This window comes from Stigmatopora nigra, chromosome 12 (genome assembly GCF_051989575.1).
Source record: "Stigmatopora nigra isolate UIUO_SnigA chromosome 12, RoL_Snig_1.1, whole genome shotgun sequence".
In the NCBI taxonomy this organism is placed as follows: Eukaryota; Metazoa; Chordata; class Actinopteri; order Syngnathiformes; family Syngnathidae; genus Stigmatopora; species Stigmatopora nigra.
Genome location: NC_135519.1, coordinates 8916677 through 8944265, shown reverse-complemented (window position 1 = coordinate 8944265; position 27589 = coordinate 8916677). Strand labels below are relative to the sequence as shown.

The 27589-nt window shown below is 40.0% G+C and overlaps 4 protein-coding genes and 1 long non-coding RNA gene across 5 annotated transcripts; 3 read left to right on the top strand and 2 right to left on the bottom strand.

The window, feature by feature from the left end:
* Positions 1-93: 93 nt before the first annotated feature.
* mertka (c-mer proto-oncogene tyrosine kinase a) lies at positions 94-10662 on the bottom strand. The gene is made up of 19 exons (XM_077730305.1): positions 10392-10662; positions 9648-9963; positions 8664-8764; positions 8434-8604; positions 6046-6135; positions 5683-5798; positions 5421-5610; positions 4932-5077; positions 3382-3517; positions 3133-3283; positions 2549-2637; positions 2315-2410; positions 2156-2236; positions 1982-2074; positions 1769-1887; positions 1556-1665; positions 1301-1460; positions 903-1039; positions 94-815 (listed from the first exon to the last, which is right to left on the bottom strand). Exons 1-19 carry the CDS (start codon positions 10471-10473, stop codon positions 383-385), a joined length of 2817 nt encoding a protein of 938 aa, XP_077586431.1. The 5' UTR covers positions 10474-10662; the 3' UTR covers positions 94-382.
* Positions 10663-11391: 729 nt separating this feature from the next.
* LOC144205274 (uncharacterized) lies at positions 11392-21046 on the bottom strand. Its single transcript, XR_013328041.1, has 2 exons — positions 20800-21046; positions 11392-11589 (listed from the first exon to the last, which is right to left on the bottom strand). It is a non-coding gene; the product is annotated as an uncharacterized LOC144205274 (long non-coding RNA).
* On the top strand, positions 11513-24349 carry sft2d1 (SFT2 domain containing 1). Its single transcript, XM_077729535.1, has 8 exons — positions 11513-11873; positions 12557-12643; positions 12863-12945; positions 13606-13687; positions 13925-13960; positions 14035-14093; positions 20856-20885; positions 22797-24349. The coding sequence occupies exons 1-8, from the start codon at positions 11808-11810 to the stop codon at positions 22834-22836; spliced, it is 483 nt and encodes a 160-aa protein (XP_077585661.1). The 5' UTR covers positions 11513-11807; the 3' UTR covers positions 22837-24349.
* LOC144205562 (uncharacterized) lies at positions 14633-20556 on the top strand. The gene is made up of 3 exons (XM_077729992.1): positions 14633-14647; positions 16242-16312; positions 19325-20556. Exons 1-3 carry the CDS (start codon positions 14633-14635, stop codon positions 19932-19934), a joined length of 696 nt encoding a protein of 231 aa, XP_077586118.1. The 3' UTR covers positions 19935-20556.
* Positions 24350-25225: 876 nt separating the features above from the next.
* Positions 25226-27264, top strand: prr18 (proline rich 18). Its single transcript, XM_077729534.1, has one exon. The coding sequence runs from the start codon at positions 25465-25467 to the stop codon at positions 26191-26193; it is 729 nt and encodes a 242-aa protein (XP_077585660.1). The 5' UTR covers positions 25226-25464; the 3' UTR covers positions 26194-27264.
* Positions 27265-27589: the final 325 nt, after the last annotated feature.

Here is a 27589-nt window from a genome sequence, read left to right as displayed (position 1 = left end):
AATGAGCAACATTCCAAAGATTACTTACAATAACAAAAGAGAAAAAAGTAAATGTCTATAAATTATTTATTCTGACAGTATACAATATCCATGTAAATGTCTATAAATTATTTATTCTGACAGTATACAATATCCATTCATGTCAGTTATTTACTTTACAATATTTACATACACAAAATACTAGTATACATGAAACCATTTCACACGTGCAAACATTTTTAGGTTGACATATTCTGCGGGCAGACCAAAGCATAATTGTTTTATAAAAACTAATACCGCTACAAATGCTGCCAGTGCAACATAGAAAAATGTTTAGTATACAATCACTATAGAGTATTCTTTTACTATAATAAAATACTTAAAAATTTATTGGTACCAAACTTTACAGCGGATGAGAAATATCACTGGAATTGTGATCTGTCCGTCTACCATCTGTACCCATGTTGCCATTAGAGGAACCACTCCACAAAAGAGGAGTGTCCAATGTATCAGATCTTGGTGAAGTATCTGGGCCAATGACCACCACATAACGGCCATCTTCATCCTCTTGCTCCATGTTCCCGTGAATGTCTGCAGTAATTATGGAGTTTTCTGCCTCCTGGCGGCTGCACGATGGCGAGGAGCTGAGGACAGGATTTTCTGACTCCTCTCCATCAGGGATGTCATCCTGGAAACTGGTGTTAATGTAGATGATATCCTCTTTACTAAAAGACTCCGGGAATCTTTTGGCAATTTTTTCCAGCATTTCTCTCAGTTGAGAAAAAAGGGGCCGGTCCAGAGGATCGACTCTCCAGCAGCTATACATTATTTCATACCTATTGACAGATGGGCAATGGATAACTTTGATATAAATCACCTTTCATTTCAAGTTTTAATTTATGAATTGAATTGAATTCACTTACAGGTCGTCCAAACAGTCTGTTGGCTGCTTCAGCCTATGTCCTTCAAGAAGGTAGTCATAGATCTCATGGTTCTGAATACCAGGGTATGGTGTCATCCCTCGTGTAGCGATCTCCCACATGGTTACACCAAATGCCCACTGCACATTGAAACAAAGTTCAATTTCACAGTGCTTCTTATAATGGGCTATAGCATTCCCCATACTTTTTAATCGTAAATATTGAAATTTGTAGTTTAACATAATTTGGGACTGTTTTTTTATAGACATGTTTTGACGAGATTAAAAAAATAATAATTAGATGGGGAAAAAAGCAAGGCACAGTGTATAATGTCTTTGTGATGATATGTATTATGAGCCGTGACTTTTAAGAAACGTGTACTAACTGGATGGAGTACTTACCACATCGCTTTTAACAGTAAATACTCTGTCGGCCAGACTCTCAACAGCGATCCATTTAACAGGCATTTTGGCAATTCTGCCCTGTCTATAATAATCTCCACTGTAAATCTTCTTGGATAAGCCAAAATCCGCCACACAGACTGTCATGTCATCTCGCAGCCTGGAAGGTTAATGATAAAATAATAAGTAAGATGACAACTGTTACTTATACTTTAAACTTGTACTACAAATGTAGCATCTTTAGCAATAACTCACATGCAATTGCGAGCGGCCAGGTCGCGATGCAGAAAGTTGCGACCGCTGAGATACTCCATACCAGATGCAATGTCCACCATGAACTTCAGGAGCGTCTGTGTTGGTAAGAACTGAGGAATAGTTGTACATTTAATGAGAAAATGTTTATTTGATCTACAAGCCGCGATATTCGAGGGATTACTGTATTATACCACTGCTAATTAGTTTCCTTACTACTGGATTTTCTCCCAGGCGTGAGCGCAGGAGGAAGGTGTGTAGATCTCCATATTTCATAAAGGGCAGGATGACCATAGGCTTAGGGAAGTGTCCAGCAACGGTTTCCAAGCACACACCTTTAGAATTTTACACAATTTTCAGGATGGTAATGGTAAATAACGGTTATTTTCATTCCAAACCAAGAAAGAAATATAATGTGTGTGTTCTAACCAAGCAGCTTGATGACATTAGGATGATGGAAGTCTTTCATGCAGGCTGCTTCATAAAGAAACTCTTCTATTTCTCTCTGAGAAAAGCTGTCCACTGTTTCCCAAAAGATTTAATAATGACTGTATAATTCAAATCATAAAATGATATCTGTAAAATAGAAGGAATAAAACTTGCATTTCATTGTCTTCACAGCAACCTTTTGTGACATCCCATCTGGTTGTTTTAAATGCCCCTCGAACACAGAGCCAAATTCACCTAGTAGAGGAGAGAAGCTATTAAATAGGCTTGAAAGTAAATGTAATTTTCTTTCGTGCTTATTTTATCCTCATCTACCTTCGCCGAGAACCTTTCCTATAGACAGCAAGTTCCTCACGACCATCACATCCTGCAGTTTGGCATGAAGTTCATCACTGACACCGAGATTTACCACTGCGCACAAAAATAATGTATAGATGAGTCATTACAACATCCAAATATGAAAAGTAATCCAATTAAAATGCATATATTTCATGACTGTGACTGAAAAATGTGGATTTTGCAGTTATAATGTAGTATTTAGGAACATACAGGTTATTCCAACAGCTGATCGATTGTAGGACCTCTGCGGTTTGTATTGGACAATTGGCAGTTGCTTTTGTCCACTTCCCAACAACCGTCTGCAGGGGGAAACGTTAACAATGAAAACACAATGAAGACCAATACATTCTCCACACTCACATTATGGCAATGTTTTTGTAGATCTAGACAATGAAATATTCCTACAATCTCTCAAAGATATGTCCTTGGATATGCTGCTAATTTCCTGAATGTGTGTAATAACAATATCCGCATCCTGATAGGTAAGACTGAGTCAGCAAGAATGCAGACTACTTGTCAACTTTTACAAACGGCAGCTGCAGTTATACTCACTTTAAGTCCAAAGAGTGAGGAAGCAAGGACAATTTAGGAGTACAAAGCGTCATATCTTTTTCAAGGCTGACATAGTTATAAATAGATGACTCATCTAGACATATTGGCTACTGAACAGCGTAGCAGTACAAGAGGTAAAGGTGCAGCCATGCCATTTCAGAGATAAGATAGTGGAACTTAAAAAAAGGGGGGGGGGGGGGGGCTTGATTAAATCAACACTGATCAGAGAAAATTTAGCATACCCAAGCCAAGAGTCAGATGTCCTGTTGCGTACACAGATAGCCACCCAGAGGACAAGCATCAAAAGAGAGAATCCACACACCACACCCAGAACAACACTGACAGAATCTGGAATTTTGGTGCCGGGGCTTGAGGATGGTGATGGACCAGATTCTGAGGGAGATACATTTTATAACTTCTGGGATACTGTTACAACTGTGCAGCAAAATATTATCGAGTAAAAGGGAAATAAAATCACGAGATTAGCTTACTGTCTTCTGGCACAAACAACCAGACTCGTGGGCTGACCATGCCGCTTCCAGCACGTGTACATGCAGCCACCTCCACACTGTACGTGGTGTTGAAATCGTGCACTGCTATGAAGGCTGTGTTGGTGTAACTGTGGATCTGAACAATAACAGCAGAGTCACAATCCGTTTTTAAAAAAAATAGGTTAATCATTCCACATGAGAAGGTCACAGGTTCAATAAGATAAGTACTATTTAAAAGTGAAAAATCTGCATTTTTTTTGACATAACCAAGTCAGCGTGAATCACAAAAGTATGTGTCGCTGTTATCTCCTTTGTTTTTTGTTGCACCTTCTCCCTTTTCTGCCCACACGTCGTATCGTTTGATAACAAACAAAAACTGCAACCATAACAGGCTCATTTACTGGAAGAAAATTCTCTCTATCCAGGAAATTCTCCAAAACGTGTGCTGGCTACCACAAATAAAATGCCATGGAAAAGGAAAATAATGAGCAGTTGCAGTTGAGGACACCATGTGACAGACAAAGTCCTGTATTTCACAAGAGTGCATGTTAGCATCTGCAGTTCCTCTGTTCTCCCAATATGCTGACTATCCGACAGGCCATGCAGAACCCATGATTCAGACGAACGGGCATGTCTGAGGCACCAAGCTCACTTATTGCTTACTACACTAAGTGTGGTATACATTTACATGCACACATTTCCAGTCAGTGCTGAATAATGGAAAGCTTTTGTCTGCATCCACTACTGTGACGTCAGCAACAATGAAGAACACAAAGGAGATTTAAGCCTACAATACACATCCTGCTGTATTCATATTCACTTTTCCGTGATTCACAGCTACATGCCAAATGAAGAAAAACATTGACTTTTTTTTCCACATGTGTATCCTTAACTTCATTACAGAAAGGAAGATAAGGAAATATATCATTGTCTTAGAAAGCATTACTACAAACCTGTCATCAAAAATATGCTCTCATTACATAAATAATATTGCTATTATTACTTAGGGGAGCTGTCCTCGATACTATGTTTTTGTGTATTACATTGTTTGCATAATTTGTTTTCTCATTCATCCAAAGATAAATTATCTGAACTCTGTCTTAGATACGTCGTCATCACATTAGTCATTCATTGTCCTTTTTCAAGGAAGGAAACTAACTTATACACATACGTAAGACGGGATATTTAGTGGAAACTCACAATTCTGCCTCATTGGAGTAGTGGACACACCATAAAAATGTGTATGTGACAAATGCAACATATACATAAATCTGTACTTTATGTATAGTGAAAAATATGGATAGCACGACTAGTAATTGATTGACCAATTATCAAATTAGCCTATCTGATTTGATAATTGTTTAGAAATGCTGTCCACCTGAAATTGTTATTTTAGGCATTTGCTTTGGAAAAAATGAGTTATATAATAGCGACATATTATGTATACTATACCTTTTAGCAAGGCATTAGTTATTAGTCCAATGGTCAAATATTATATATCAAATCGTATAGTAATATAACTGCACATTAAATCTAAATCAATTGCTCACCTTGTTGACTTGCATCCCATGTCGGACAATAATGTCATAGCCTTGCAGGATACCGTTGATCTTATCATCTGGTGGAGGCTTCCACCTGATCACCAGCCACGTTTCATTCAGTAGCATGGTGACGTTTCGAGGATAAACTGATGGCACTGGGAATAATGGAAACCAGAAAGATAACACTATTATATAGTTGTATTATACTTTCCCTTCTATGGGAAAAGCAATTATTTAAAGAATGTCCTGTTTAAAATTTGATAACAGTTTGGTATGCGGTCCTCGCCTAGCCAAAATAACCCCCAGAGTGGGCCTTGAAGGGGAAACTCCACCCATCAGGAACAACCCCTATTTCCTACATAGTACTTTAGGAAAAGTGGTGGAATTTGTCGGTGGGAGATCACATTTCTGTCCACACATACACTTATGGAGGGCTTTTGATGAATGGTACATCTATTAGGAATAATAATATGAGAATAAATCCTTGTTGTTACACACCTCCCTCTGTTGTGTTGCTTTGGATCCAAGGGGAGACCGGAGATGTCCCCACCTCATTGCTACAGGAAACGCTCATGTTGTAAGAAGTCATGGCTTGCATCCCGGAGACTTCACACTGGAACGGCGGCACTGTGACGTTGATGAATCTTGTAATTGTGACTTCCCCTATCCTGCGACTCACCTCTTTTACCTTGGAGGCAGAGAACATGTAATGATCTATCCGAGGGGCATTAAAACATGCACGAGCAGAGATGACACTAACCCTGATGTGGCATTTGGACAATGGAGAGAAGCCATCATGTCCGGGCATCCAGCTTAGTGTTAGTTTACTGGACTCTCTCGCTATAATGGTCACGTTAGACACAGAACTGGGAAGCGCTACAAAACAAATACACCCATATTACTATATATATACACACATCTATTTATTCATTCATTTTTAGTCCTGCCTATCCCAACAAGGGCCGGGTGGGTGCTGGAGCCTATCCCAACCAACTGCGGGCAGATAGAAGGCAATTGGCAAGGTTTATGAATTCAATATTTGGCATGGACAAATTCACACCGCTGGAATGACAAAGAAATTGTTCTTGATGTGAAAGAGTTTTAATCATGACTGGTTGCATACCTTTAATGTTGATGTTTGCCTCTCTGGATGTGGTGACCCCTTTAGAGTTGTAAGCTTCACAGCTGAACTGAGTGAACGTGTTGACACCTGCTGTAGGTAGACACATTCAAAAACAGGAGTCAAGCTCATTTTCAAAATTAGATCTCTTGTGGGAAACACTAAATACCAATTAAAACTAATCTGTACAACAGGTATACTGCATTCATAACATTTAAGACTAATCTTCACTGGAACATGAGAAATAAAAATATCAGTGATGAGTCAAAAAAAAATTTTGTCATGTAATTCTATTTTTCTAAAAGCTCCGGCTTTGCTCAATTCAAAGAGGACCAGAACAAACATCCCTTTTGTGCTTCATTTCGGAAGCCGAGCTAACCACAACACACTGAATGTTTTGTTTATATTTCTTGACCTTCTCTGTAGCACCAGTATGAAGTGTGCCACACTTTTGACACAAACATTTTTCTTTTAAATGTATATGGCAGGGGCTCTCAAAGTCTGACATGCAATTAGATGAAGCTTCGGAGAAGCTTTTTGGACTAAAGTGCAAATACCTTGGCAAATGTCTAGGTAAATTGTAAAAATTCCATGACCGCATGCCTTACTCTGCAAGTACGCAGCAAACAGATGTGGGAAGAAGCAAAGTGGGAAGTGAGCAGGTTTGACTCAAGTCACAACAAGAAGAGGTCATTTGTGACCCATTCTTGTAAATGTGGAAAAACAAGAAAGAGACATTTCAATCTTAAATGGTTTCGAGGGAGATTGTGACACCAAAATCACTGCTTTACATGTCTATTCAAATACAGAATATATACATAGATAACAACACAAAATTAGTTATTTAAAGTTCCTTAATGTCTACTCTTGATTGACATAATATTGGATGTGTGCATAAAAATTGTGGATAAAGTAAAAATACAGAAATAAAAATGAACATCATGTATTTAATTTTAGTATTGTTATTTTTGCATTAAATCAACCAATTTGAAATGACAAATGGTGGGTTGGGATTCGAGTAGAAGGAACTTTTGCAGTGTACCTCCAGCAATCTATAATTATGAGGTTTCTAGAAACCCGGCTGAAACCTTATGTTTCCAAGAATAGAGTGAAGTATTTATGGGCATACGGGCCTTATTTTCCAACAGCTAACCACCACTTTTTAATGAACTCCACTGTAAGGCATACAACACTACAGTACACTACGACTCCTACACTACTGTCATATTATAATAGGCAGTCTGGTTTATCACATCTCATAAAATTGCCATTCAAAGCAATAGTAGAAGTCCAGCAGGTTCGGGTGGAGAGTCCAGCATTAGTCTTAACGGACACCCAATGACATCAATGATGCCCTGAGTGACACCAACCTAGATGATGTGAATGCCTTTCCATCAGCACAGCAGAACTGCTAAGGTAGCCAAGATAAAGCAGAATCGAAACTAGATGCTTAATGAGTTCAAATGCTTGTATAAAGCCAATGACTGACAAACTATCAAAGTGACCTATTTAGAAGAAAAAAAACACTATATTAGTATTGCAAAGCCTTTGGGGAGAATATAACTTTTATCATCTATTTTGCCTTACTAATCTTCATGGCCATTTACAAAGATTATTGTTAACCAGTTAAAAAAGGCTCCATGTTGTTCCGAGACTAGGTCACTAAACAGATTGTAATTTTTTCATTAAGCTATATTAATGACATTTGACATGAAGTCCACAGAAGCCTTCTGAGGAAAATGAGGAAATGGAACATTTGTTCCCCACGACAAGTGCAATGTGTGCCGTGAAACTACTGCACTAAGATTGCTGCAGCCCGCAACCCTTCCCTGCGTCAGTGGGCTGTCCTGTGAAAGAGGTCTTTGTCCCTGGAGCCAACCCCCGAACAAAATACCAGTATAACCCCCCACTTCAGCCCCTTCCTGCCCCGGCCCTTGCACACACTGGACCAAAGCACAGCTCTGAACCTTTAACCCATTCTGCTACAGGCTTATCATCAAACAGCAGGAGTGCTTACCCTAAGGCACGAGGTCTCATACATAAACTAAGTAAAATGACTGCATTTCTAAGAAAAATATGAAATTACCCCTTAAAATTTAATCACTAAATGAAGAAAGATATTTCAAAAGGCCACTTTGAAAAACTTCCCTGCACAAATTGACAGTGTTAAAGGGACATTAACAATAGTCTCATAAACACCCATAATGGGTAAAATCTCTTAGAATAAGCACATTGTGGATGCTGACATAGCTGCAAATGAAGCAGTATAGAAAGCACCAAGAGACCAATGAAAACTCAACATTTATACCAGATCAATTTGCCTCCAAAGACTGATTATTTCTTTTGCATCACAACCTTTCAAAGTAAAGAAAGAAACAAAAATGGGCTCACCTTCCACATTGAAAATGCTTAGCGAGTTATTGTAGCCACCAACAGGAATTCCATCGCGTAGCCAGCGAATATTAATTGGGTCTGGAGGTCCCACAGCCTCACATGACAAAGCAAATGGAGTGTCTTTTGTTACGTTTTGATCCTCGGGTTGCACGATAAAGGTTGGAAGACCTGCAAAGAAAATTCAACATAGTGATGACAGGAAAACAACAAGCTTGCTATGGATTTACCTTCTACTCTGATGGCGATAGGTTGAGAGTCCACCATCATGTTGCCAATGATGAGCCTGCAGCGATATTCGCCTGCATCTGTCTTCTGAACCTCGGTAATGCTGTAAGACATTTTACGATGTCACATGTATGAAATTGTATAGAAGAAACTACACAGCCGCTGAAATGTAAATAACCTAAAATGTCTGGTAGAACATAGCCCTACGGTCATTTAAAAAAAATACAGGCCTAAACAAGCTCTTCCCACACTCCTTTGCCTTTTACCCTTTCACAATAGTATCAGTAACCATAAAACAACAATTGCCACGAAAGAAATCTGATCTCTAAATTCAAACCACGCTTCTATGGAAAAACAAGACAGCCAACGTTTTAATTTTCAGTTAAAATTACTCGAAAGCAATTCTCATTAAAAGGATACTTTCGCTTTCATTAATCGTAAGCAATGTTCCTTTACTTCCATGACAATAAAACAATAGCTGCTCTCCAAAGAGGTCACATAAAAAGTATATATTTTCAATTATTTTCCAAAATGTTTTAACACATAGGTGTCAAATTCAAGCACATAGCCCAAATTATGTTTATTTAACATTTTGACAGATCGAGCAAAAATATAACAATGATGTGACCCACAACAAAAATTCGATAGACACCCCATCTAAACTGTGGCTGCACAACACAAGGGGAAAAACGACATTGCAACCTTTGAGGGTTGCCATATATTGCAATATTAAAAATTGAAGATTTTTTTTATGACTAGATGACCTGGTTCACTCTGTATGATCATATTGCATCAATACAATACAGTTTAATCCAAGGTAACAGGGTTCATCTGTGAATTATGAATGAAGATTGCTGTATATAATGGGTGATCCAGGTAGCTTTTATAAAGCAAAACAAGTTTGTGTGCTAAAAAAAAAAAACATTTCATTTAAGGAGAATGCACCACTAATGAATGAGAAAATGACAAATTATCTGCACCATTACCTGACAGTGGAGAGGAGCCTTGTTGCCCTATCCATAATGGTCTGAAGTTCATTGATCAGGACATGCATGTTAGTAGCCAAGTCCTGACCATTCTTCATCCACAATATGCTGGGCTCCAGTTGAGTATCGGGAATATCAATGGAGCAGCTGAATTTTGTTTCATGTCCTTCTGACAACTGTATAGCGTCCGCAGTAGTCTTGAAATGGAGTCTTTTAAGCTCATCCGGGCTGAGGTATTCTCTTGAGGCATGGCTCTGCACAATCAGGGGATCGGAGGTCCTGACAGGCCGCTGCAGATTCTTGCTGGATTCCTGGGCTGTTTACATAGTCACATTAGGTTTGGATCAAACTACTTCCGAAAAACAAAACCGAATATTTACAAATCACGGAGCTGATGAGCTCAACTATGTTAACTATTATTTATTTTGCTGACTAATTATGTTGACAACTTATTTATTACTTATGTATTTATTATTTCTCATTGTTATTTATTGATTATTTATTTGTGTTACTTACTTACATATTTACATAAATATGTTCATTAACATAAAAATGAATATGTTCATTAATATGTTCTGTCCCTATTTAAATAAATCAATACCTATTTTGCTGGAAAAACAATGACATAAATCACCTGTAATGATAATAGATACTAACTGTATTCGTCTTTCGTTTAATTATTTGTTAATTGAATAAAATCTGCATTCCTTAATGTATTCTAGAAATTAAAAAGCAATAGTATACCACTGATGGAATTCCACACAGCCAGTGCCATGGTTGCAGAGCAGAAAATCAATCCAAGCGTGCCAGATGAAGTCTTTGCCATTTTCCACCAACTATTCTTCGTCCAAGCAGGAAGAAAACAGTCTATTTAATCGAAACAGTGTAGAGACGCCTACATCACATCAGTAAGCGCTTTGACGCAGTTTGTTTGGAGACTTGTCGACGCAAAAGCAAGTTTCCCAGTGCAAAGTAAAAGTTCATTCGCGTCGACGTCACAGGTGGGACACCATGGAGGCGGCACCCGCAGTAGGGGGGCGGGGATGGTTTGTTTACGATTGATTAACGAAAATAATAAAAAACGACAACAAAAACAACAAAACGATCTCAATGTGTTCATTTAAAACTTTAGAATTAAGAGCAACATTTAATTTGTACTCCCCAGTAATGATACTCCCCAAGAAACATCATTTTGGATATAACTGTGAAGTTGCATGAACCTGAAATGTATTATCATATATTATTATTTATTATAAACTTGCTTGATCAATCTCTACCTCTGGTATTTTAAAAGTTATATTCATTCAAATAAAAGCTGAAGGGAAAACAAACGGATAATATGTTAGATTGCGTCACCATGTGGTCAATGTTAGACACTGTAATATTAACTCAATATTGAAGCAAAAATAAATAGTATATAGGTACATAATTGAGTAGAATTCTATTTCATTACAGTTATGTGGCAAAGGATTCAAAGTAAAATGAAACTTTAATCTACATTGCCGGGAAAAAAAATCAAACGTTGTCCTTTAAAGGTACACTCGTGTGTTTGTTTGTGTTGTATGCGTGTACGTATAATTGTATATGGATGTGTATTTATGTGTATGAGTATGTGAGTGTTTGTTCTAAACAAATCTCAAAAGACACAAAAATACGCGTGTTTTAAATTGCGCTGTAAACTTTATACCACTAGATGTCAACAAACTAAGGAATTACTCAAGTAAAAAGTGTTCCTGGGTACAAATACGTTTGCCAGTATAGACATTTATGTAAAATATGTTTCTATTTTTTTCATGTTACGATAATAATAACACTAAATCCCAAATGCAATTAAAAATGTTAAAATCCAATTTGATGTTTTTCTGACACTTCGTGTTGACGTTCCACGGGAAGTGGATGCGTGGAAAGGAGGAAGCGCCCACCCTGCACTGACATGACTGATCTGGAATCAGAATAAACCGATAATTACACACATAGCCAACGTAAATATTTGCACCACATTGATCTCAAATCAGTTTGGACGAGTGGGGAATCCAGGAAGTTGCTTTGCTGCTGAGAAGCTTGAACTTCTGACAACATTCTTCAAATGATCAGAAGTCGTTTTATAAATCAGGATCTTAATAAACCGACTAGTTATTAAATCGTCCCATTTCTAAGACCATGGATAAGCTTCGTCGCGTGCTAAATGGCCGAGAGGAGAACGAGGAACTCGGTCTCACAGCCCAGGTATAGCATAATTCCAGTAAACGGCAGCAGACAAACTATGCTAATGCTGTCAATACTTTTAAGTTTACTCTGCTAAAAAGGAATCATCTGTCAGAAATTTATGGCATTTCGTCATTGTATTTTCTATGGTATAGAATGTTTTCAAAATGTCAACTGTCGTTTGTTGAGGCTGTAAAGTCAAACGCTTGCCAGTTGTTAAACTCAATTGGCGTACTTTTTGTATTAGACTATGAATATTGCCATAATATGTCTGTATTAACGAATGAATACTTGTTACACGCTATCCAAAGGAGGATAAATCAAGGTAAGATTCTGACATTACATTCTTACATGACATGAGTTGGATTGATTGAATTTGACCCAATTCAGATGTTCTAATGTTTTGATGCACTTTAACTGAAATAGCTCTTCACCCACGAGTTCATCATGTGATTAATTTAGCTATCATCGTTTTAAAAATGTAGACCCATTCTAATGTATGTTTTAAATAATACAAGTGGACATACAATAAACACTTCCACCCCATCACATACAGTTTAGTTTGGCTAATTGTGTTGTAAACTAACTTATTTTGCTCATTGTACTTTTGCTGATTATAAAATGTATGGACCATAAGTAGTAAGTGCGCAGGCCTTTGGGTGACTTGAGTTTGTCTTGTGACATCCTCCCATTGTTCTCACTAGGTTTTTGAAGCCACCTCACTCAGCTACAGTACCAGGGTGAAATGGTTCGTCATATGCTTTGCCTCAGGCATCCTGTGCTCAATACTTGTAAGTTTTGCAATTTTCATTTCATAATTCATTAACTGTCTGGTATGTATTTATATATGCCCTGGGAATGTGCAAAAGTAAATCAATGTTTTGTTTGTAGTAGTGGATATCCTAGAACTTGTCATCAAGAAAGCAAAATCTAAATATATTAAAAAATATATACATATATGTATGCTTAAGTCTGTGATCAGTATGAAAATGTATTTGTTTACATTTCAGGGCTCAGCATTGCTTTTCCTTCCAAATGGAATCAAACTCTTTGCAGTTTTCTACACACTGGGCAATATTGCTGCTCTTTCCAGGTAAGATTTAAGGTATTCACAGAGTGGTACTAATAAACAATATTGCACCTCCTAAATTTGGTAGTATTTTTGTATAGTTATTCATCACCAACTTTGGAAACCACAAACTCAATATTTCAATTTGTTTTTAGTTATCACTAGTCAAATACTACTTTTCTACAATTTTTTACACATACTAAGTAGTTCTATGCTGTCACATTGCTGGAGTTGGGGCGGTTGCGTTTTACTATCACATATTATGACATTACTAGATATAGTTTAGAAATTGTGGTTGAAATCCGTTACGCCACTAAAGTAGTATTTGGATGCTGTGTTGCCTTCTGAGTTTTAACACAGCTCCCACATAGTCTCATCATCTAACTGACGTGTTACTTCACACTATCCTCAGCTGAGGAAAGAGCTGTGCTCATTAGTGGTGGGGGGCTTCATCATTTGACACTCCTTGACGTCATTGAAGCATCAGGAAGGAATCTTTGAATGTGTGTATGTGTTGGCATTTAGTTCTAAATATTTATTTCACCTTTGCAAATGTTTCTCTTTAGATCCAGGAAAGTTGCTTTCCTAATTTAGCATTTTAATGAAAACAGGCAAATTCATTTTTCCAATGAATTTGGATTGAGTCAATGCTTTTATTTTATGACCACCCTGTCTCGTTTATAGCACCTGCTTCCTTATGGGACCACTAAAGCAGTTAAAGCGCATGTTTGAGCCTACAAGACTAATAGCAACCATCGTTATGCTGGTAAGAACATTACTAGCATCCCTTACTCAGTGTTTTCATCAAGTGGTAATTCATTTAAATACTGCACGTCTAATCTTTATGGACATGCATGCTTAAAGCATTAGGGTCAAGTAATTGTTTATTTTCCAGAGTTCTAAAGCCAATTAAAACATATTTTTTTAAACAACTTGTGGACATTAACAAGCCGTTGAGAGTGTTCAAGATGGACTGATAAACTGTCTGTCACTTCCCCTTTAGCTTTGCCTCATCTTAACGCTATGCGCAGTGTTTTGGGTACGTTCACAAAAGACAAAGTTATGATTGTTTTGAGTTGCGACCTCAATTAAAATGCAAATTTTTGTTTACAGTGGCACAAAAAAGGCCTGGCCATCATTTTTTGTATCCTCCAGTTTCTAGCAATGACGTGGTAAGTATGAATAACTGCTGTAGTAAATGCATTTTTTTTAAAGTTCTAGATTAACAAAAGATTTTAGAATCATTTTAAAAAATGCAGAAAGTTTAACTTTCCTTGGAAAGCTGTTTAAAACTAGTTTAAAATATCTTCTAACAGTACAAATTTGAATAACAAGCTAAAATGAGAACAGTTGGCGTTCTTAACACATAGTAGTCAACAAATGATAAGCAACAAGAGAAAAGTCTGTGCCAGAGTGACAAGGTAATGAGAATCTTTTTAGTTTTCTTTGTTTGCCTTTCCACCCTGGCCAAAATTACACACTTTAAAATGCTATATTTGCTCATTGAAATCAACTATTGTGTTTCATTTTTTTTCCGCCTTGAAAGGGCGAGTTAACAATTTCAGAAAACAATCTTCACGCACAAATAAAGATTGTAACGGCCAATTGTCACCAAATTTATAGGTCTTATGTTATTTTATCCGGATAGCGAACAATCTCAAACGGATTCCTCCCTTTATGTGGAACTGAGGAGCCTTAGTTTAAGACTTGCATGACAGTTGGCCAGGTAAGTCAGCTTGGTTTTAGCCAGGTGGTTCCTGACTCATCATCAGCCTACTTTAATCTAACTCTGACAGTATGTGGTCCTGGCAAGTGAGAGATGGAGGACATGTTTTTATCCCACTGTGCTGTTTACACACAGGACTAAGTCTTTGCCAGCTTCTTTATCTCTGCCATCATCACTGGTTAATACACCTTAGCAACAGTGAGGGATTTTGTTACGCTACCGTATGATTTAAACTACAACCTGAATTGGCCACTAATCAGTGCAAACCACATATACAATAAAAACGTATAAGTATTCACACTTTAATAGTTGATTAGCTGTTTTTAATGTATTTCTTTGCAACAGTTAACTATTGAAAACTATTTGAAAAAGAGATAATATTAACCTTCATTTTTGTTCACGTCGGTGTTAAATGCCATTAAGAAAAGAGTCACAACATTTGAAAATTCTCTTTACCCACTACAAAATATGATTTTTGACATTTGGCTGCTCTGAATTATTGTTTGATCACTTTAAATTTTGTGATCATGATACATGGATCAATAAAAAAATCGAACAGAAAGTCCACACAGACTCCTTAGGGGGATTAGCCACATATACCACCTTGATTGTCTCACTCTATAAAGATTTTTGGATTAAAGGATTCTGTGTCCTACAAAACAATATCCAGCCAGATTTGGAAAGCTGTCATTCTTATTCTGACATTACATTATCTGTATAATTCTTATCCTAGTCCAGTTAGAAGATTGCAGAAATTATACTTTTGACTCTTTGATGGTCAAGGTCTAGCTTTTGTCTAAATATGAATTCCATGTGTGATGTGAATGAGCTTTTTTTTTTTGCTCAAGTACTGTAATGAGCGTATTTGTACAATCCACAACAAAGGATGTCAGTGAAAGCCCACAGGGAGGTCCGTGGGTGGAAAAAAGAGAGCGTTTCATCAGCATGACTGTCAGCGTCGTAACAACCCACTATTTCACTTACGTACGGAACATTCACTTCCGCTTTTGCTAGAGTGGCAACCAGGATCACCACGGAAACCACAAATCACACATGCCAGACCTCATTTCGTACAAACACTGCTAAAGTTCACGCCCACGCGGAAGCTGAGCCGTCTGGCTGAAAGCAGTTTTACAATACGGCATAGGCACTGACCCACACATCGGACGGACTGTGACTGGGCAAAGTTCAGAATTCAGCATAAATGCTATAAAGCTAAGACGGAGTAGGTCTGTTTGCATATTAGAGGCAAGACAAATAAGAAATACAATGTACTAAACCAAATTTTCTTACCTTGATTTCATTGGGTTGTTTTACAGTATGTGGCTGTATCAACTAATTATTTAAAATCAACATTACTTAGCCTTTCCTCCAAGAAATCATAGCTTAACGTCTTTCTTTTGAAATGTCTTCATCATCAAATAAGATTAGCATCCTACGGTGTTACGGCTGGCAGCCTGGACACACACCAGTAGGAGGTGTTTTATCTCCAGCTCTGGCTCCACCCCTGTGACCGAGCCCTGCCCAGGCCAAACACAGCTGTAATTAATTCCCCAATCATCCCTCCTGCCCTTATTTAAAGCCTTTTCAGTAGTCAGTTCAGCCCTTGCCTTTTACCTTGCCTTCTTGCCCTGGCCCTTGCCTTGCTGAGTTGCAGGCTTGTGAGTATGTTACTCCGTTATATTTTGTATGTGTTGTTAATGATTTTTGGGTTGCATAGGGGGACTTGAGATAAGTTTAGACACCCTTGGGTATACATATAGTTTGTGCATTTAGACACAGTTATTCCCCTGTCTAGATTATATTACATCAGTTTAACGGTGGCATCCTTCGGTCCTGTATTTTTGTGGGTGTTCATTTGGACACCTGTCTGGGAGGGGGTTTTACCGTGTTTATTTGAGGGTGCCACTTTAATATCTCGTGCTTCCCCTATGTTATCCCATAGTCTATTTTTGTTGACTTTATTGTAAATAAAAATAACTGAAGGCTACTTGCAATGTGTGTCCGAACTCATCTTTGACCGAACCTGTCTGCTGTGATAGTTGCGACTCCCTGGTATATCATACCCCAGGGGGAGTCGTAACAAGTGGGGGCTCGTCCGGGAGATCATTAAGATCTGTTATCACAGCAGCAGTTTGGTCATTGGTGGTACGGACTGCATGTGCAGTAGGCCGGTGAAGGCTGGGCAAGCAGAGTTGAGGTAGGCACAGTTAATAGCTATCATTCAGTCTAGTGTAGTGCTGTAATTAGCAGGATGGACTTTGATGCGGAAGAGTTCCTTTTTTTTAACTTGGCACTGTAGATCAGGTTGACCAATGTAAGAGGAGAGATCTGTTAGGTCTTCCGCTCATCTAGGGTTCACTCTGTCCAGGACTACCAGGCTAGCTGAATTGAAGCAGGAGGTTATCCATATATTAATAGCAGCGCAGTACTTAGAAGCCACAGGAGGAGCATCTGCGGGTGTTTCCTCTCAGTCTCTGGCCGATTCTGAGGAATCAGGCAGGATGGAGAAAAATGAGGTAGACAGGGATGGTGTCACCTTGAATGTAAAGGCTCTAGTTATAAATCCCAGGGCTCGTTTAAAAGGAAAACCAGAGGGATATGGTGCTGTATCTATTGGGGAAAATGCCCCCATTGCTCTAAAGATATTACGTATGCAAAATGAGGCTAGGGATAGGGAGTATGCTCATCAGCTGGCCCTCAAGAAAATGGAGTTTGATTTTCAGTATGCTCATCAGCTGGCCCTCAAGAAAATGGAGTTTGAGATTGAACTAAAAAGGCGGGAGATTGAACTCTTAAAGAGTACTAATATGGTAGAAAGTAGGGGGTTTAAAGTTAGTGAAAGCCTTCCGCTTGTACAGCCTTTCAGTGAGACGAACGTCGAGGCGTGGTTTGGTGCGTTTGAACGGATAGCACTGTCCAATAAATGGCCAGAAGAGGGCTGGGCTCTAGTCTTACAAAGGAAACTGTCAGGGAAAGGCCTTGAAGCTTTAAGTACACTGTCGATAGAAGACAGGTTGGTATATGATAAGGTAGCTAGAGCAGTGTTGCGCGTTTACGAACTGGTGCCTGAGGCGTACCGCCAAAAGTTCAGAAATCACAAATTAAAGCCTGGACAGGCCGTGGCTGAGTTTGGCCATGAGAAAGAAAAAGCTTTGGAGCTTGAGCGTGTAGAGAAAGCACGTGTAGCTCAAGAATGGCTTGCAAAAGAAAAAGCTTTGGAGCTTGAGCGTGTAGAGAAAGCACGTGTAGCTCAAGAATGGCTTGCAAAAGAAAAAGCTTTGGAGCTTGAGCGTGTAGAGAAAGCACGTGTAGCTCAAGAATGGCTTGAGAAAAAAAAAGCTTTGGAGCTTGAGCGTGTAGAGAAAGCACGTGTAGCTCAAGAATGGCTTGCAAAAGAAAAAGCTTTGGAGCTTGAGCGTGTAGAGAAAACACGTGTAGCTCAAGAACGACTTGAGAAAGAAAAAGCTTTGAAGCTTGAGCGTGTAGAGGAAACACGTGTAGCTCAAGAACGGCTTGAGAAAGAAAAAGCTTTGGAGCTTGAGCGTGTAGAGAAAGCACGTGTAGCTCAAGAATGGCTTGCAAAAGAAAAAGCTTTGGAGTTAGAGCGTGTAGAGAAAGCACGTGTGGAGCAAGAATGGCTTGCGAGAGAAAAAGCTTTGGAGTTTGCACGTCTAGAGAAAGCACGTCTTGAGCAAGAGCGGCTTGAGAAAGAAAGAGTTTTGGAATTTAAGAGGCAAGAGAGAGAAAAAGCTTTGGAGTTTGCACGTCTAGAGAAAGCACGTCTAGAGAAAGCACGTCTTGAGCAAGAGCGGCTTGAGAAAGAAAGAGTTTTGGAATTTAAGAGGCAAGAGAGAGAAAAAGCTTTGGAGTTTGCACGTCTAGAGAAAGCACGTCTAGAGAAAGCACGTCTAGAGAAAGCACGTCTTGAGCAAGAGCGGCTTGAGAAAGAAAGAGTTTTGGAATTTAAGAGGCAAGAGAGAGAAAAAGCTTTGGAGCTTGCACGTCTAGAGAAAGCATTTCTAGAGAAAGCACGTCTTGAGCAAGAACGGCTTGAGAAAGAAAGAGTTTTGGAATTTAAGAGGCAAGAGAAAGAAAAAGCCTTGGAGCAAGATCGACTAGAAAGAGAAAAGGCCTTAGAGCAAGATCGACTAGAAAGAGAAAAGGCCTTGAAAGCAGAGCGAAAAGAAAAAGAACTGATTGAAAGAGAAAATATTTTGGAGCAGGACAATTTAGAAAAAAAAAAATTGGAGCAAGAGTGGCTTGAAAAGGAAAACGCATTCGAAGAAAGAAATAAAATAGCACAATGCATGAAGAAAATGCCCGCCGCGAGGATCAGCCTGCAGAAAGAACCCCAAGTTTCGGTGCCGAGGCCACGCAAAGTACTCCTGTCGCCACTGGGGCCGCCAGTCGCACCCGTGCCGAAGCCACTAACCAGGCTTCCGGTGCCGGCCGGCCTTCCAGGCACAGTTCTTTCTAGCACTGTTCTGCCAAGCACCGTTCTGGCCAGCGACTGCCCGCCCAGAAGTGGTAGCAATGCTCCGGCGCCCCTGGATGATGGTGCCGGCAACTGCAAGAGCGGCAAAGCTCTGGCACCCCTGGACGAGGGAGTTTGCGACCCTCCGAACAACCAGGGTAAGGTGCCTGACCGTTCTAAAATTCTAGTGTCTCCTAAAGGAAGGGGGCTTGGCCAAAACTTAGAGGACCGGCGCGGACGCCCACCAGACCGGCCACGCCTTGTCCTCGGCTGGCGTGGACGCCCGCCAGATCGGCCACGGCTCATCACCGGCCGGCACGGACGCCCGCCAGACCAGCCAGGCATTGTCATCGGCTGGCGCGGACGCCCGCCGGACCGACCTCTTCCTCGTCTCGTTTCTGGCTGGCATGGACGCCCGCCAGATCGGCCACGGCTCATCACCGGCCGGCGCGGACGCCCGCCGGACCGACCACTTCCTCGTCTCGTTTCTGGCTGGCATGGACGCCCGCCAGATCGGCCACGGCTCATCACCGGCCGGCGCGGACGCCCGCCGGACCGACCACTTCCTCGTCTCGTTTCTGGCTGGCATGGACGCCCGCCAGATCGGCCACGGCTCATCACCGGCCGGCGCGGACGCCCGCCGGACCGACCACTTCCTCGTCTCATTTCTGGCTGGCATGGACGCCCGCCAGATCGGCCACGGCTCATCACCGGCCGGCGCGGACGCCCGCCAGACCGGCCACGCCTTGTCATCGGCTGGCGCGGACGCCCACCGGACAATGCCCTATCTCAAGTTTAGGAGAGTTTTAACAGGAGTGTATTGATTGATTGGGGCAGGTTGGTGGTTCGGTTTCGTCAACAGGTTGACTCTTGAGGGGGGAGGTGTTACGGCTGGCAGCCTGGACACACACCAGTAGGAGGTGTTTTATCTCCAGCTCTGGCTCCACCCCTGTGACCGAGCCCTGCCCAGGCCAAACACAGCTGTAATTAATTCCCCAATCATCCCTCCTGCCCTTATTTAAAGCCTTTTCAGTAGTCAGTTCAGCCCTTGCCTTTTACCTTGCCTTCTTGCCCTGGCCCTTGCCTTGCTGAGTTGCAGGCTTGTGAGTATGTTACTCCGTTATATTTTGTATGTGTTGTTAATGATTTTTGGGTTGCATAGGGGGACTTGAGATAAGTTTAGACACCCTTGGGTATACATATAGTTTGTGCATTTAGACACAGTTATTCCCCTGTCTAGATTATATTACATCAGTTTAACGGTGGCATCCTTCGGTCCTGTATTTTTGTGGGTGTTCATTTGGACACCTGTCTGGGAGGGGGTTTTACCGTGTTTATTTGAGGGTGCCACTTTAATATCTCGTGCTTCCCCTATGTTATCCCATAGTCTATTTTTGTTGACTTTATTGTAAATAAAAATAACTGAAGGCTACTTGCAATGTGTGTCCGAACTCATCTTTGACCGAACCTGTCTGCTGTGATAGTTGCGACTCCCTGGTATATCATACCCCAGGGGGAGTCGTAACATACGGCAATGATGTTGTTAATCCGTCGTCAGAGGATAAATTCTCTAATTTAGTTTCATATGTAACTTTTTGGGCGGTTTGTTTTGGGGTCATTTTCCCTTTCTGTCTTAATGTGTGTAAATTGTAAATATAAATTTTGCAATACTCACTTCCTCTTATTATACATGCTCTTTTGATTCATCTCTATTTACATTTTGTTTTTCAGGTACAGCATCTCTTATATTCCTTTTGCCAGGTAAGACAATCATGATCAATAGTAGATTGGAGTAAAGTGTCTCTTCTTGAATCTGAAAGGCAAAAAACAGACTTTTTGTTGCCATGATCATCTTGATTGTTTTTATCTTATAATCTCCGAGCAAATGACGCAAGAGAGAATTCTCTGTAAGACGACTGGACAACAACATGTTTTTATTTACTCTCAAATGTCCCACTGTTTGCCTTCCCCATTTGTTGGTAATCCTCTGCTCTGCCACCAACACTGATTCACTCCACTTAGACTCAAACAAATTATGGCTTGTTTTTTCACATGGACTTTGTAGCATTATGATGTTTTCTTTAATCATACCATCCCAATACAATATTTTAGCTTGAGCTAGATTTATTATACCTTACCAGTGTTTGTCTGACATCATTGTGGTATGGTGTTTTTCCTCAAATCACCAAAAAAAATTGTTATTAGAATCCTCAAAATAATGGCCCATTTTTATCTTTCAAAGAATGGGGATTTTTTTTTAAGGCAAATGTCTCGAATAATTATTGGCAGTCAATCCGTTTTGGGATTCCCCATGTGGTGACTGTTTTGGACCCTGCTGAGTTCACCTGTCACATTCCTTCATATGGACAAACACAAAAGGGAGGTGCGATGTTGTTTTGCCAATCCAGATGTGGGCAGGATTATGTCAAATTTGGAGAGATAACCCCCACTCAACAAAGCCTGGGTTCTGTGTGTTTTGGTGTCCTGGTAATCCATCCTAACAGCTGAGAAACATGCTATAACCTCCCAGTTGTCCCCCTCCCCCCAAACCAAATGCTGACAGCAAAACAAAGACACTCTTGCTGCCCTTCTACAAACCAAATTCCTGAGAACAAAAGTTGGGCTGTTTATTGTGTTGACATTCTAATTCTGGTTTATGTATCAAATCTTATCATTTCTCAATATGTTTAAATATACAGTCCCCAACAAATGTATAAGCTTATTAAGCAATTTCCATCCAGATGCTTAGTTCCCTTTGAATTCAATTCTGACACTAAGTGTAGCCAATCCACAACGACACATGGCAAGTGGACTTGATCCTCTAATGAATTTTACCTTCCTGCCTGCTCATAAGCTCCCTCGCCTAAAGTAGGCAAAGTACAGAAGCCTGCCGTATGTGCGCTTCCCACAGTGCTTTGAGGCGAGCTTTGCTCTACATTTTCAGAAAAAAATGGGGGGAGGTTTCAAGAGGAGGTGTATTATTTATTCATAGCACACTGAGGTGATGCAAAAATAGCATCAAGAGAAATTTAAAGCCAACTCTGGGCTGTTCAAAAAAAGGATGCTGGTCCACAACAGCTAAAGCTTCAGAAGGAACAAGTCTTCTTTCTTGCACATTGACCTCCCTTCCCCCCAGGCCAGGCTATGATTCAACCCCCCCTTTCTCCTTTTAACCTTGACGGGCTTCACACCTCCTCCACTAAAACGTAACTGTGGCTGTAGGCAATGTCTGCATAGCAACACTCTCATAGCAAGAACAGAATGTGGCGAGGAGAACCAAGATGGCAATGGTTTGTGGTTGCCATGACGATGACTCCTCTTGCATCATTGCTCAACACAGATCACCTGGCAAAAGGGGGGGGGGGGCTGCCATCTCTGTGAACATGTGGAGCTTCCCCGCCAAAACACATTCACTTATTTATGAGACGCCCCACCCCAATCGTAGTAAGAACGGCTGGAAATGCTTTTATTTGTCACATTTCATTTCCTACGCATCACAGCATTTTGTCCCCTGGGATATTGGCCTATATATTACTGGATCTTTTTTTTTTGGGTTCATATGCTCCATATCCATCGTAGCACATGGATTTTTTTTCCATTATAGTATGTCATTATGAAGTATATTTGATTGTATTTGAACTAATTGGGTCATTTTCTACCCCCCTCCTCCAGGGATGCTATAATGAAATGCGTCACTACCTGTCTGAGCTAGGATTCTGGAATCCACATTGGTCCTCAATATGCAACTGCAAGAACTGCAACTCTGCACAATATAAACTTTTTGTTTCACCTCCCCATTATGCCTCAATATAGTGAGTGACCTGTTGATTTATCCCGGATCTGATTTTCCTTTTTTTTCTTTTCTATGATTGCCTTGAGTGCTTAATATATTTCAGATTGGTTAAGGAAGGCTGTTTTTGATTTGAACGATTGAACATAGCTGTGCATAGTGATTTATAACAATTGACGGCTGTACATGTCCTAAATGGTCTTACCATTGATTTTCTTAAACCCTTGTGACATTATTTCAGCTAGATGCAGTGCTTCGAAAAATGTATTTCTATTCCTTTTGTCTCTACATGACCAGCTGCCCATTATATTTTCATAGAAACTCCCTTCCTGACTTTTGGGCAATGGAAGCAGTGCCTCACTTACTCGTCACTGGCTTCTTTGATATACACAGCTCTTGATCTTTTCCAGTTATGCAGTGCAAAAATAGCCGCACATGTTGGTATCTGATGTGTACAACACTAGCCTCCTCCCCCATCCAGTAAATTACATTAAAATTGAGCATTTTTAAATGAGATTTTCTGCCAGACACAACAGTGACCCAGTTAATTATGCTTTTCCAAGCAGTGCGGTCTTGGCATGACCTAATAACCCATTACAGCTTCCAACAGACTCACTGTATGCTTCAACACGATGGCATCATAGCCTTTGAGATTTTAGTTGTCATGACAACCTGCCAGAACATTCATTACCTTAGCTACCCCCATCCAAGAGGCAGATAGTCATGTGGTGGGGACGAGAAGCTACGTGTTTTATATCAGATACATCCGTGCTGTTTGCCTTTCATTGAAGAAATGATTTCAAAGTTGTTTTGGGCTTTTTTTTTTGGAAGCCATTTTCAAAAATATCACAAATCCTGTTGTGCAAGCCCCTCCTCATTTCATTAGGCTCGCGCAAAAAAAGAATTATTGACAAAGTCCCCCATAAGTACAACTTGTTAAGTAAGAAGGAAATCCCTCTGGAACGTACACCTCTTGTAATCCGAGGGATCAAATAATGCCGCAGATTGAATGAAGCCATTTATTTTTCTTTTTTCTCTGTTGGGGGAGCAGTTTTTTTCTTCGTTTTTTTAGCCAATGTGTTTGGATTGAAAGTTGTATTCTGAAAAAAAGGGGGCGGTCCAATCAGTGCCAGCCTTTATACAAAAAAAAATGGTATTAATTCTGCTGAACAGGACACCGTTCCAAAAAAATTAAATTAGACATTAAATTAATTGAAATGTATTATTTTGGTGATATTTATATAAACATAGTGTTCCTTTTTCTTACGCATTCCTGTTTGTAATGTGACTTATCTGTACACTGAAACATTGTAAATGCCATCTAAAGTTCTCATTCAATGATGAGGTGATGATTATGCTATATGATATCGAGTTCAAAATGTATTGCAAAGAAAAGATCAAACCATTTTTAATAAATTATGTATACTTACTCATAGGTGCTTATGTTTAGACTCCATGCTTTTACATTGTCTGAATCATTTGTGGACTGCCACAATGGACTTTTGACTCATTAGTTATTTGACATTTTAGTTTGAAGGAAGGAAAATGAAGGATTCCAATCGTATCCGTGTTTTGTTTTTACATCTTTATTGACTCACAATGTGCTGGTATTTTTATTATTATAAATTTGGGGGTTAGTTTACCAGTCTTTTAGCAAATGAAACTCTTCTCCCACTCAATAGCTTTTTCAGAGTGCCAAAAGTACCAATGTGATATTTTTACATCTATTTTTTATTTTTTAAATGGCATTTCGTTTGGATTGTTTCAAATGACCAAAAGTAGCCACTTGTCCTATGAAGGGTTAAAGTTGTAACACATGCTTTTGGGAATTAAAAAGGATTATCAACCCAACTCTTGACAATTTAACCCCTTAAATTCAACTGTGTTGTGATTATGTCTGTATTCTCACCCTCTTCCTACTGTGACAATTAAATTTCCCGAAAACGGGATGAATAAAGTTATCTAATCTAATTTCATGAGCCACTCTGTGAGAGCATTTAGGCTGCCTATAGAACTTTTTTTTAAACATATTTTCTGCCATGTTTAAATTCAAACCCAACCTAAACCCACTCCTTCCCAAACAAGGATTAGAAGGATCTTTCAAGACCACCAAACACAATAACAATCCTCGGATCAATGACTCCCAATAAACAGCCTAAGTGACGTGTGTTATGATGACATACGACAGCAGCAGAAATGAAAGAAATAGCACCCCCATCTCGCGCTTTGGCGTTTATGATTCATATTTGATGGCGAGTGTGTGTGTGTGAAGCGTCTCTCTCTCTCATCGGAAGTTAATAGCTTCATGACATCAGCGGCTCCTCTCCTTGCCTTTGTTTGGCGTTTCCCTTGGCCGCGCCCCCTCCGCCCTCCCTCCGATAAAGTGGTGGGGCGTGAGCGCTCATCACGGTGGGATTCCACGCTCGCCAAGCTGTGGACAACAGGTGCACTCGGCCCCCCGGACCATGCCCCTTTGCACTTTCAAGCACTTTTTGCACACTTTTCTATCCATCTTGACGTCGTGAAGTCTTGGGGGGAGACAGAGAAAAAATGCCTTTTCCGCCTCTCAGTCTACAGCAGAAAATCCCCTCACCGGCGAGGGATTTATTCAGCAAAAAGAAAACCGTCGTGGAGAAGAGGGACTCCGGGAAGGAGAAGCAAACCTCCACATGGACGACGGTTAACTTGAGAAATTTGGGGCGAAGGTCCCAGGGGGAGAAGTGTAAGATCCCCTCGCAGAAGGATACGCAGGGGAAAGCTTCCTGGATGCCCACCAGTCGAGCTCAGGACCCGGTTCCGGCTTTGGTGAGGCGCTCTTCCTCGGTCGACAACGGTAGGCCGTTCCCTAGTAAAGAGGAGGTCAAAAAGAAGGAGATCCAGTTCACGCTCAGCCTCACGCCGGAAGCCATTGTGGTCATCCAGAAGCGAAATTTGGAGAAGCAGATGCTGGCCAAGCAGCAGAAATGCTGTGCAAGCACCGACTTCCGGCACAGGCGCGTCTTCCCGTCTAAGAAAACCTTGCAGGGGGGATCCAAAGGGGTGCCAGTGGTCAAAGTGGAGGAAGCTGAGCAGGATATCACAGCCATCGTGAAAATCTCGCTTTTGAACGACCAGCACAAGTATGATGATGTTGAGTATGAAGAGGAGGAGGATGGAGACGTGGACGAGACTGTGATGAGGAAGTGTAAAGAGTGGCTCAAAGGGGTTGAAAGTGCTGCAGCTTTGGGAAAAGTGGACAAACTTTCCTCTCTACCGCACCTCAAAGGATGCTGCTCGTAGCTGGACTCGAATCATGATCCACTGATGCAATGGAAAACAAAACGTCTTCAGGTTGTTGTTTTTTTATGTCCGGGTGGAATGAAATATGACCTGAGGAATACTTTCCAGAATGACTCAATGAGTTGCATTTTTTTTTTAACTTAAAATGCCTTTTAAATAATGGTTTGGAGGCTTAATTTCACATTTTTTTTGTTCATTTGGTTTTGGGTTCCATGCAGCGTCACCTGTTGGCTTAAGCAGGGACTTGCCCAAAAGAAGCGACGCTTTGTGTTCTCACAACGATGAGACCACTTCATTTGTTCTTTTATTTCCTGTTAAATGAGAAGTTTCTATCATCTGATGTACAGTATTTAATATTTGCACCCGGAAATTTATAGTCAGTGCCATTTAAAGTCATTTTGGAATGTCTCACATAGCTTTGACATATGAACTTGATTGTGCCTCTTTGTTTAGATGATGTGGATTTACTGTCAGTTTGACTTGTTGGATATGAGAGACTTCTTTCTTGCCATTGTAGCTACCTGAGGTCATTTGGGTATTAGTGTCCGAATAAGCCTCTTAGATTTCCTGCTAAGCAGGGTTGACCAATGTACTGTAGGGACCAAGTACTGGAACTCCATCAGAAAATTGCCTCACCTAGAAAAGTCTTTTGGGACTTTTTGTTTTGTAACTATACTAAAGTGTGCAATTTACTGAAATGAATACAAAGGTACTGTACTTTTTTTAAAGCCCGACTACATCTCATGGCCATGATGAAGACCAGTGATGGATATTTGATACAGAAACATTTACTGTATACATGCAAATGTCAATTGTGCATTACAAAATACTTCTTTGTACTTGGGACCCACTGCCATATATCTTCGCTGACCAATGAAAAATGTTTTTATGTTATCTCAAACAGGGAAAATATTTTGTCTTTTTTTTGGGATAAAATTAAGAGCATGAACGTTTTTGACTAAACTGTTTTTCATTGGAAAGTTGAGTCGGCCATATTGAGGTGATGGACTCATTGTGTCTGTCCTTTTGTGTACTTGAAGGTCTGTCACACTAATAAACCTTTTATTATGATATAGTTGTGCCTATGGAATTAATTCATGATTTTGATGTATATATATAATGCATACATCTCTGAACCATTTTTAATGAAACGGCGAACATTTTTTATTCTTATTTCTTATATATAATATATATCTTATTCTGAGGAACTGCTTCATTCAATGAAATCAAACAAAAACAGATTCACTACAGCATTATTTTAGAATATTTCTATCCAGTGTATTTATACTGTATTTATATTGAATCTATTGAAAGAAACCTAGGAGTCAAAAATTAAATCTTCAACCAATCACAACTATAAAGTAGCTCAATTTATCACAATGGATGTATCTGGTGT

Bases quoted from the DNA above. Each gene is read 5' to 3' on its own strand.
- mertka (XM_077730305.1), bottom strand. From the start codon at position 10,473: ATGGCAAAGACTTCATCTGGCACGCTTGGATTGATTTTCTGCTCTGCA. The intron at 6,136-8,433 runs GTGAGCCCATTT...GTCTACCTACAG, and splicing joins AAGCATTTTCAATGTGGAAG to CAGGTGTCAACACGTTCACT. The intron at 2,411-2,548 runs GTATGTTCCTAA...TTTTGTGCGCAG, and splicing joins ATCAGCTGTTGGAATAACCT to TGGTAAATCTCGGTGTCAGT.
- sft2d1 (XM_077729535.1), top strand. From the start codon at position 11,808: ATGGATAAGCTTCGTCGCGTGCTAAATGGCCGAGAGGAGAACGAGGAA. The intron at 11,874-12,556 runs GTATAGCATAAT...TGTTCTCACTAG, and splicing joins AACTCGGTCTCACAGCCCAG to GTTTTTGAAGCCACCTCACT. The intron at 14,094-20,855 runs GTAAGTATGAAT...TTTGTTTTTCAG, and splicing joins CAGTTTCTAGCAATGACGTG to GTACAGCATCTCTTATATTC.
- LOC144205562 (XM_077729992.1), top strand. The intron at 16,313-19,324 runs GTATGTTACTCC...TGTCTCCTAAAG, and splicing joins GCTGAGTTGCAGGCTTGTGA to GAAGGGGGCTTGGCCAAAAC.
- prr18 (XM_077729534.1), top strand. From the start codon at position 25,465: ATGCCTTTTCCGCCTCTCAGTCTACAGCAGAAAATCCCCTCACCGGCG.